This window comes from Trachinotus anak, unplaced genomic scaffold (genome assembly GCF_046630095.1).
Source record: "Trachinotus anak isolate AG129_WGS33_773 ecotype Australia unplaced genomic scaffold, CSIRO_AGI_Tana_v1 ptg000004l, whole genome shotgun sequence".
Taxonomy (NCBI): Eukaryota; Metazoa; Chordata; class Actinopteri; order Carangiformes; family Carangidae; genus Trachinotus; species Trachinotus anak.
In genome coordinates this window covers 16828291-16840100 of record NW_027273855.1, presented here as the reverse complement: position 1 = coordinate 16840100, position 11810 = coordinate 16828291, and the positions used below count along the sequence as shown (strand labels likewise).

The 11810-nt window shown below is 43.5% G+C and overlaps 1 protein-coding gene across 1 annotated transcript; it reads left to right on the top strand.

Annotated features, from left to right (window-relative positions):
- Positions 1–1508: 1508 nt before the first annotated feature.
- mafba (MAF bZIP transcription factor Ba) lies at positions 1509–5450 on the top strand. The gene has a single exon (XM_071476451.1). It carries the CDS (start codon positions 1994–1996, stop codon positions 3218–3220), a length of 1227 nt encoding a protein of 408 aa, XP_071332552.1. The 5' UTR covers positions 1509–1993; the 3' UTR covers positions 3221–5450.
- The last annotated feature ends 6360 nt before the right edge of the window (positions 5451–11810 follow it).

Below are 11810 nucleotides of genomic sequence, written 5' to 3'. Positions count from 1 at the left end.
CACACACACACACACACACGCATCATGAAGGATCTGACCCTGTTTGGCCAAACTACCTGTTAGACAGTGTCAATGAGGCGATTAAACACGTGAAGCTGTTTGTTTATGACACTCAAATGACGGAGATTAATTGTTATCAGTCATAATTGCAAGATGTGACCTTTAAACCGAGCAATTGGCGCGGAGATAAGATTAAAAAAAAAAAAATCCAAGTGCCAAATAAAAGGAGATCTATATGAGCATGCATCTCTGCAGCTTCGCCGGTTCGTGTGTTGCCCACGCAGGGGCAGCCTTGAGCCTGTTTTCTGGTGAGTCCCCTGTTGTGATGCTGCCCGGTGTAAAACAAACTGTCCGAGCCAAGAGGAGCCTGATGTGGGAGTCTGGGAGTAATAACAGGCTCTGAGCAACGGCAGCTTTCGCCAGAAAGAATTACACTTAACCCATAATGATTATAACACAAGGTTACACAAATACACTCTGGAGTGTTGTGGTTGCGTCATATTAAAATGATCATTTTTTTTTTTTTTAATGCATGAAGTTCAGAGCAGCAAGGTCACCATATAGTCACCACTGAGGCTCATCAACATGTAGCCTAAGTAAGAAGTATATAGGATTTTATTGCGGTGGTTATGTGGGTATAATATTGCCTACACCTCCAAATGTGACTGTAAGTCAAGTGTGTTTGTGTCTGCAACAATAACGGCGGCATCGCACAAAGTTGTGCGTCCTTGTTTGCAAGAAAGGTCAAGATTCAACTTTTCAACACTGTTAAAGTTGATGAATTGTGTGACAATATCACTTTGTTGTCGACCTTTCTTCGCTGGCAAACCCAGCCTTAGTGGTGACTGGCTGTCCTGTGAATTTTTGTGTAGAGCTCCAGCAGCATTACAATAAAGACAAGGTGTAATCAGACAAACAGATCAGTTTAAATGAAACGTCAAAGATAATTAAGACAGCTCAGTTTGTCTTCAGAACAAATCAAATTGCTTCAAGTATAATGTTGGACTGATGTCCCTTTCTATAGCTGTAGCTCTAACGTTTTCCTGGGAATTAACCAAATGCATTTGTTATCTGCAGAATTTTAGACACCGTCCTCTTTAAACAGGCTATCCCGAGGTGTTAATATTGAACCCTTAAGTTTTCTGAGGGAGTGCTGCGCCATGAATGTGCTAGGGAATCTCCACTGAGCAACGAAGCCTCTTAACTCGCTCCCATTACTCTCATTCAGATTCGGAAAGTGCCGCGAAAGATCGGCGGGTACAGTGTCCATGAAGTGGAGGCATTTCTCTCTCGCTCTCCTCCACTTTCCTCCCACCTCTTGCTTTTAGGGAAGTCGGTCAGCTGACTGTCTGAAGCTGTCAAGACGGCATTGTGCGCCCTCCTCTCCTCTCTGTTCTCCTCCTCCTCTTCCTCTGTTTCGGCGCAGAGTCCCGCTCCGATTGGAAGAGCGCTCTGGATCCAGCCTTTCTCCTCGACGTCACTGTGCGCTAGGGATAAAGCGCTGACTGGCTCCGAGCGCAGTCTGCTGGATACCAGAGTGGGAGAGAGTGAGAGAGGCGAGCCTTTGAATCTCTGCGGTGCAGAGCTGGAAAAGCTGCTTCTCAGCGAAAATCAGACGCCCTATTTACTCCGCTTATTTGCTCCTATTATTTTCCTGGAGAAAAAAAAAAAAGGGACTTACAACCAAGAAGTTGCAACGAGGACTGGTGCCCGTCTCAGCGAACAAACGTGGTATTTCTTTTTTTATTATTATTAGGCTATTTATGTTGATTTTTGTGTGTGAATACACTTCTACTGAAGGGACTGAGGTTTTTACTTTTGCACTGAGACGCACTGCTTTCTACCTCCTGCCTGGTCTCTCTGCCAGATTATCCCAGCAGAAGTAGGCTATATGACGCAAACCGTGTGCAGAGCATTAGTCTGAAAGTTTTCCTCCACTACTTTTTTTTTTTTTTTTCGTTTTCCTTTTTTTCCACCAATCACACGGTGTTTCATGCTACAGCAAGTCAGTGCACAGCGGTGGAGGAGCAAAAAGAACTATTGCATGAAACAAGAGAGGAGAGAAGAGACGCTGATTAATAAGTCAGTTTTTGCGACGCTTGCAAGTACCTTTGCAAATCTGCAAAAGAGTCGCGACAGCAACATGAGTGCAGAGCTGAGCATGGGTCCGGAGCTACCCAGCAGCCCTCTGGCTCTGGAATATGTCAATGATTTTGACCTGATGAAGTTTGACGTGAAGAAGGAAGGCCTGGCCGGGCTGGAGCGCAACGGGGTGCGCCAGTGTAACCGTCTCCAACCCCAAGGCTCTGTGTCGTCCACCCCCATCAGTACACCCTGCAGCTCGGTGCCCTCGTCACCCAGCTTCAGCCCCACAGAGCAGAAGAACCACCTAGAGGAGCTGTACTGGATGCCGAACGGCGGGTACCATCAGCAGATAGACCCGCAGACGCTAAGCCTGACCCCCGAGGACGCAGTCGAGGCCCTGATTGGAGCCACAGCGCACGGCCACCCTCCGCCTCCGCATGTGCAACAGCAGCTGCAGCAGCAAGGCGCTTTCGAGGGCTACAGGGGCCCGCACCACCACCACAGCCACCACGGCCACGGCCAGCAGCACCATCACCCATATGCGGGGGGCATCCCGCACCACGCCGAGGAACTGCCCGGGCACCCGGGCGGACACAACCACCCACACAGCCAGCATCACCATCACCACAGCCAGGACCCTGACAGCCCGTCCCCGGTGTCCCCAGACTCCCATCAGCCGCTCCATCACCACCGCCACCACCATCACCACCATCCGCACGGCCACCTGAGTCAGTCGGCGGCGCACCACGGCTCCGGGGGCGGACTCAACGTGGAGGACCGCTTCTCGGACGAGCAGCTGGTGTCCATGTCGGTGAGGGAGCTCAACAGACACCTACGGGGCTTCACCAAGGACGAGGTCATCCGCCTCAAGCAGAAGAGGAGGACCCTGAAGAACCGGGGCTACGCGCAGTCCTGCCGGTTCAAGCGGGTGCAGCAGAAGCATGTGCTGGAGAACGAGAAGACGCAGCTGATGAACCAGGTGGAGCAGCTGAAGGCAGAGATCAGCCGCCTGGCGCGGGAGAGGGATGCCTACAAACTCAAGTGTGAGAAACTGACGGGGTCGGGGGCCAGTAACGGGTTCCGTGAAGCTGGCTCAACCAGTGACAACCCTTCATCACCAGAGTTTTTCATGTGAGTTGTCATAGCCTTTTCTTGTGAACCCCCCCCCCCCCCCCCCCACCCCACCCCACCCCCACCTCACAACAAAACTCTCCCCCAACACCCCCACCTTTCCTTTCTCCACAAGTGACTGACTGGCTGATGAGCAAACGATAATAATCCACACCTCCCATACTGTTTATGATTATACGAATAACGGTATCAATTATATTCATATTAGAAGAATAATCCATCGAATAGTATTCTCATATATTAATCATCTCTCCATCAACGTGTCAACTGAGATACAAAGAGCAACGTAGAGTGTCTGACCAGTCGCAGCATCTTTGTAGATTAGTTGCTTGTAGTGAAGAGACTTTTTTTCTTCTTCAAAGAAGAGGATCGGCTGATGAACTTTTTTTTTTCCTTCTCTCTCTCTCTCTCTCTCTCTCTCTCTCTCTCTCTTTTGAGGCTACAGCTTTTAAATAATCTGTAAGTAGTGTGGGATGGCGTCGAGGCAGTTGTCTTGTAATTTTGTTCTCTATAATGATGACACTGTTATGAAACAACAAGTAGGCCTGCTCTGGCAGCCTGCAACTCATCAATGAGACTCACATTCAGACAAGTGGGCCCCGTAATCTGAGAAAAACCTCCAAAAAAGCAAAGACTCCACTTTATGCAAATTCAACTTCTGTCTACTAACCCGTCACGGGGGTGGGTGGGGGGACATTTTATGCAACATCTCATTGATTTATTGCCTGCTTGGTTATATTCGAATATATATTGAAACAAAAAACTGCATTAAATATTAATCCTGCATGCTGGACATGTACGGTAATAATTTCTATTTTGTACTTTCATCTTCTCGTGTATATTAAGAGCATGTTGTTGATCTGCGCTTCTCCATAGTTTTTGGGGGGTTAGAGAATTGCAGCGGGGACAGAACAGCAGGACTGCCGGTGCAGTATCATGTGGTGTGGGTTTCTTTGAGCTTGTAAATATTATGCAACCGCAAAACTGCACAACAAGATTGAGGAGGCTGGTTTGAACTTCTTTCTTTCTTTGTGTTGTGTTTTTATTTCATTTATTTTGTACGTTTGTTTGTTTTGTTTTTTTTTATCATTTGGGGTATTGATTTAGAGAGGAGTGCATTTTTTCAGTTGCATTTAAAATACAACAAACTTTGTGTGTCAAGTGCACTTTTGGATAATGATTTGCAAGTTTTCATTTTGAAATTTGTGCAGACCTCCCTCCAGGAAGACATACTATGATACTATACTGTAATTATTCAAGACTGGCCTAAGTGCGAAGTTTTAGAGCAATATCTGGACACATGTGAAACTGAGGAGACAAACATGTGGCCACGATATTATTACAGCCAGAGTGCACAGAAAAGGCTTTTGCGTCGAGGTTCCAAGTTTTCCACATAGTGTTTAACACACACAGTTGTGGGTTAGTGCTCTCTGTCATTTTAATCCAACGTGGCTTTTGTGCCACTAATTCAGAAAAGTGTTGTCTTCCCTTTGTATTAACTCTTTCACAAACCACATCAAACCCAAACCAAACCTTATCCTCTCATTCCAATTGGCGGCCACCTGTAGCACATTTTCACTGGGCCTAATATTAAGGATTTATATTTTTAACAACATTTAGACAAAGTGCAACAAATTACTTATCAGGGGTTTTATGTAGAGTTCATATTTAGATAACACAAGCGTTTTAATACAAAGTTTGACTGTTAATGCCCTATGTTTTCCTGATTTTTTTTCTGCCGGTCAGTAAAAAAGGGGATTCAGGTTGTGCAAATTCTCAAAATGAAAACAATATGTATGTTATGTAACATGTGTTTTTTTTGTCTGTTTTATTATTATTTGATGATTCTGGTTCTGCTGGCCAGATGCATAGTTAAAGTTTTTATTTTAATGATTTAAATTAACAAACTGTTGGATCATATCGAATAAGCATGGTGCTTGCATTTGAACCTATTGTTGAGAAGTCACGCATTTAACAATCTTTGGTTTATTACTGATTCAACTGTGTTGAAATGGAAATGAAACTGCAGCAGCGGGTTGTTGTTATGTTTTCGCCGTTTCCGTGTACTTTGCGATGATGGGGATCAATTTTCAATCCTGTTTATATAAATAATAGTTAAACACTTAAATTTGAACTGTTCCATTCAGGCTGGTTTCTGTTTTGTCTTATTTTTGGTTGTTTTTGGAAGAAATTGTTTCCTATTTTGCTTATTAAAGTCATTGAAATGGCAAAAATTACCTCTCAGACTTTTTTTTTTTCTGCGGCCATAGGAAAGATGTGTGATATCACAATCAGGCGCAGACTGAGTCATAGTAACAACATATTACCAGTAATTAATATTCCCACACACTGCAGTAACAGTAGCGCCAGAGCACACTCACTCACTGCCAATAATTCAAAAAAAAAAAAAAAAAAAAAAAAAAGGCTGTTGATTGTAGCCACAGCACCCACAGTTAAAAAAGGCACAATGTTGAGCAGTTTTAGGAAAATTAACTTCTCTTTACAGAGATAATTTGAGCCGACCTTTAAATTGTTTGCATTTCATTCATCCTTGGCGTTTATTTTATTTTCAGCCCTAAGAATGACTTTGGATCAAAGCCTACTGGCCTACTGTGATTAGATCCCAGGCTCTGGCCGCTCATGAGGCGCTGCAGGGAGATTCCTGCACACGCTGCTGGCCTCTGCTGGCACGCTGACTTCTGCAGAAACCCCGCCGTCACTGGGGCGCACCGTAAAAGGAGATCTTTGACCTTGCAACATACCAGGAGGGAAGAGATGAAAACCTCACATTTACATTAAGTGGTACATTTTTTTTTTTTTTTTTTTTTTTTGCTTTTCGGTGTGCATGGCTTTGAATACACTTAAGGGCTCAATACGACTGGTTGTTACACAATTTGAGTCTTAAAAAAAAAAAAGAAGTCCGACCCTGTCGCCTAGTGCGCTGAGCCAGACCTCAGCTTCAAAATAATCCCCAGTGCGCGACTGCGGGTGTGATATTGTTATGTTAACATTAATAGAATTTATGATTGCCATATGTCAACACGCTGGCAATGTTTTTAGAGGTCTGTATTCCCTCTAATCGTTGCTGCGTGCAAATATGCGCACAAAATATCAGGGATATTTTTTCCCCCCATAGATTTGCTTTACAAATAACTGTGCAGAGTGAAGGGAAAAAAAAAAACACCTCAGTGATTTCGTCGCACAAAAACATGAACAAACACTGTCGTTTTTTTTAAATGCATGTCCGGATAGTGAGACAATAGAAGCAGATAAGTAGAAGAAGAAGGCAGTAAGTGTTGAACTGGTCCCTGTCTAGAGTTTCTGGTGTCAGAACATTATCTGCCCCGTGTCTGCACATTCTCAAGGACAAAACCGCTAGGCAGAGACTCAACCAATGAGACCCAAGGAAGGCGAGTCTAGTTTACAGTCTCTCTCTCTCTCTCTCTCTCTCTCTGGATAGCCACTGCAGCCTAGGGGCAGGAGTGCAGCTGGGGTGAACCAGGAGAAAGAGAACTATGTATTTACAGTTATAATAATAACCAAAAATAACAAAAACAAGTATTGAGTTGTCCAAGGGGGTCCTTTTCACCTTCTTCAGATTTGATATAAAAGCTGCTGTGTGGCTGAGGGAGTCAGACACACAGGAGAGGAAAACTGCCATTCTGCATTATGTACAGTATCATGACTGTAGAACTCAGCACACACGCTGACCAGCTGGATGTGCAGAAATGAAAGGGAAAGAGCCTGAACGCGATCACCAAGGTCCTGTAGAGAAATCAGACGAATCGCTGCACTATCATTTCAATGAAATGTCTTTAAAAGCTGACAACAATTTCACCAGAGAGGCTCAAATTCTACTGACTTACCTTTATGATAAATCTCTGAAAATAATACATTAATAAATGACCATTTGAAACAAGTGAATCCAAATAACGTTTTGACAATATGATTTAGAAAACGAATACACACCAATGGAGGCAAAAAAGTGTATTTGTAATATTTTGCTCTATTATCAGTCACTGTGTCAACACTGATGTTGCAGAGGTGATAGCCTGAAGGTATTTGGTCAGATTCATAGCTGCAGGACCTGTTCAAAAGTTTGTTTAAAAAAAAAAAGGAGCATGTTTTATTTGAGAGCCAATGACGTGTTGTACTTCACAGAGAAATGCATAATGGAAATTTGTAAAAGGAAAAGGAAGGCGAGAGTAGGGGAGAAAAAGGCAGATGAGGAAAGTAGAGGAAAGCATCAGCCTCAGCTCAGCGGAAGAACCAAGGACACAGTGACCAGGCGCACTGTAATGATTTTAGTCTCCGATCACACATTCACGCCCCCCCACAGAGATCCTATCTGCATTCAGCCTGCTCTGCCAGCCTCCAGCTCCAGCTCCTTGTATCATCAGCAGCAGCAGCAGCAGCAGCAGCAGCAGCAGCAGCAGCAGCACTGAAGGGCCCAGGGACAACAGCCCCAAACTTGGCCTGCTTCTGTTCACCACCTGGACCTCAAAACGTTTTGAAGTTCATGTCAGCTACAGAAAGCCAGCGGCTTTTAGAAACTCTCCATGTGCTAGTCTCAGCCCGGCTGCAGGTATTTCAAAGCCCCTGAAGTGTGTGTCTTCACATTTCTTCCTGCTCTGTGCATTCAGACCGGAAACACCACACACTCATTTGCATCTTGCAAAATTTGTAAAACAAGAGTGAGCTAATCTTTTTGCTAATTTTATCATATTTGCTCCATTCGCAGGGCGACATATGCTTATTTTAATTACCAACTGCTTTTGTGTGGTTTGAACTCCTTTCGCACTGTCATGTTGATTTAACTACTTTTAGATAAAATTCCATTTAGCTGTATTGCACATGTACACACACACACAGACATGCACACACACATACAAGTGGTCCAGCCCACTGCTACACCAGTGGCCCATTGACTTTCATTGGAAGTGACTTCCCTGCTACTCTAAATCACAATGATTTCCTGGGGAATTAAAGTAGGCTTTTCCCAAGAGACACACACTTGAGAGAATTAACAAGATATGGAAGGGGGATTTCAGAGTGTGTATGTGGGTCTGTGTTCGTGTTTATTCACCAATACAAACACAATAAGAATAGGGAATGAAAGAAATATGTTGTTGTAATTAGTCTTTATCTATTTGTGTTTTCATTTATACTGTTGAGTGCTGTCAGACTCTCCTTGGCTTAGAAAACGTTTGCGTGTGTTTTCCAAGTATTCACCATATCTCGTAGTTGTGTGTGCAAGTGTGCGTTTGTTTCAGACCGGCTGTTGGAATCTCACAGTTTTCAGCGCACTGGACTGGAGTCAGTGGCAATCAATCACCATCTTCTTCTCCTCGTCTATCCCTCATCTCTCTCTCTCTCTCCATCCTTCCCCTTCTTCTTCTCTCGCTCAGTCCTCAGCTGAGGCCGGTCCTGTCTGGAGTCCAGATCATGACAGCATCACGTCTGTTATTTATCTTCAGCCTGTCACACAAAAGCAAAAACACACAGCGATCCACACTCTTAACACACAAATAATCACATCACTCCTTTGACTAACAATGCACAGACTGGAACAATGAGGTGTAAATAAATATACTTTCTTACATTATGTGTCCGCTAGCCTACATATTGTTATATATAGACACTCACATGCATAAAAACAAAAACAGACATCTAACTTTACCTTGCCAAGAACTGTCTCCCCCACTATCTAAATTTAAAATTTGTGGTTACTTGTTTTGCATATTACATTTTGATGTGGAAAATTGCAACCAGCAGAAAATATCATTTTACACAGAAGCATGCCCAATGCTTGACAGTAAATCTACAACTTTTGATAACTGTACGTTCATGCAATACTGTAATTAAATCAGCACAGGTGATAATATCTCAGAAGGCTCCATTTTCCTCATGGTTGCGGACGAGAAGTAGTTGCTCCTATTCACTGCCCTCATCCACCTCAGCCTTTCTTTGTGATGAATCTGTACCTTCATGGTCACAACCAGTCAATGGTCTGTATGATGGATACCTATGGCCATGGCCGCAGAGAGTCGATGAAAGTGACCCATGTGTGCATCTCTGCTTCCGGGATATGAAACCCAATTCCGGGTGAGATTGATCCATGTCTGGCCACTGCGGGGATAAGGCCAGAGGGACAAGATAAGAGCAGACACCCAGCAGTCAATGATACGTTTGAACCATCAACCTCTACTGCAAACAGGATGCTATTGTGACTTTTAAAGGTATACAAACCATATTTCATCGGGACATGTGAAAGGCACTCGCTGTTGTTTAAGCCCTGCTGATTTTCAAGGAAGTATTCAGATCATTCACCAAGCAAAATGCAGCAATATTTCAATATCAATTACAATAAGCCTCTTGTATTGACAATGTCACTTAAATACGTAAGTATTATCAGCGAAATAAATGAGAACTCAATGCAGAAAATTGTCCCCTGTGAGTGATTTACTACTATATAGAGTGTTCTTTTACTGGATTATGATTACTAATGCATTAATATGCGAGTAGAATTTTACTGCTGTAGTTAGTCAAGGAAAGGTCAGAGTAATTTCAACTACTGTATATACTGTTGGGTAGTTTGAAGCGGCTATATGCAAGTTTTGCTGCATGCAGAATTTGTCTTTTTTTACATCACAGTTAATTGAATATCTTTGAGTTTTGGACCAATGTTTGGAGAAAACAAACAATCTGAAGACATCATTTTAAACTCACACATTTAATCAAAAAATGAATTTCAAATCCAATTATCCTGGTTAAAATGTCTATAAGGATTATGTCATATTAAATGGTACAACGTAGATGTATAACCTACCAGTCAATGAACTGTACCGTACCTGGACTGCCTTGCATGAGCACTGTCTGTGTGCTTTGTGCATGTGTACTGTATCATCTCCACTGTGTGTACTGTGCTCTGGCCTGTTGTCGCCGTAAGATGTGAGGTAAATAATTGAATGGATCCATTAATAAATAAAGTGCAGGGGGGGAGAGGAGAGATGGGAGAGACAGGTCACTCATCTTTACAATCACTGTGCAGGGAGTGGCATGACTGCAAACACACCGCCACTTCTCCCTCTCTCTCTCACTCCGTGCTCCTTTTCTCTCTAGGAGGTGTCTGGACATAATAAGCATTAGCTGTAGTGAACTCTGACTCTGAGCTCGGAGCAGGATGTGGCATTTCAACACATTTCCTCTCTGATCCACTGGGACAAGGCTACTTCCTGTAAAACAGGTGGAGGGAGGTAACATGGAGCTACCACCACTGCGCCAGGACAAGTCTACCTATGACCCAGCCAAACTGTTCCAGTAGGTAAATTACAACTGGTGAGTGTTATTCCTATATGCTACAGCTGGTATTTAATATAGAAACTTGCTAGGGGAGCTGTAAGTGGAAAGGCGAATATTAAGTTGTGGTTTTGAACCATATACAATTTTAAGAGGGTTCATTATCAGCTATTGAAAAACTGCAGTAGTGTGCTGAAAATATGTTTCCTTTTTGGCCAATGACAATTTTATTCTAACTTTATCTCCTGCCTCAGGAGCACTGACACTGCCTATATTTGTCTGCTGTTTGGGAAACAAATCAGAAAAATGTAATCCTGGGACGAAACATCAAAAACAGTGTTTGAAGTTCCACCAACAAATCAAAAAAGCAGCCCTCAAATCACATCACTGCTGTAACATGCCCAGAAAAGTTTTTTTTCAGTCTTTACTAATTCTATACTAATGCTCACTCCCTGCTTCCTACTTTCTCTCTCACCCATTCACCCAGTTCTCGCATTTGCTCTCTAGCTTTCCCCTTGTTTTCTCTTTCTCTGGGCCTTCTTTTTTATTTTACAGCCTGATCTCTATTTAGATTTCCTCGTTTGGAGTTGCCACAACGCTCCCCACTGCCAACATCTGTAAGTGGTTTGGAGGCAAGAGACACTATGGAAAAACATCAAAAAATAAAAAGAGCAGAACGGCACTCCACTACCAGGGTTAGATAGAACAGAGGCTGTGAAAAGGATAGGCCATGCACTAACTGACTGAAAGTATTGGCAGTGGAAAGAGGTAAGTGTCTGAATCAAGGAAAGACATGGATATCTTCCAGTGTGTGCCTTATGGCTGTGACACATTCTCCACAGTGTAATACATAAACACGGTACCTGCACATGCTGTACTGTAGCTTAGAGGGGTTGAGGTGGAGTGTGGGGTTTACTTGGGACTGACCTCGATCACGTGTCCGGTTTTAGGCAGATTGGATTTAAGCTGCAGCACATTTAAAGAGATTATGTTATTGTAAGAGATTAGGGGAAGTAGATACATTGAAGGGAGCTAATGAGGGGTTTCTCCCCTCCCCAGCTGCCAGCCTAATTCTGTGCTCACTGTCCTGTTGATAATACACACTACAATAGTATTACTGTGGCATTAGAGGCTTTACAGTGTCGTGGCAGTGACAGCCACACAGTTGATAGTGTGGTAGAGGTTCAGATGGTTGTGTATTGCATTCACTGTATCATTTTGTGTGAGCATGTGGTTGCTCTTTCTACACATGTGTAAGGGGGGAGAGCGGAGAGTTTGTGTGTACAGTAGGGTCT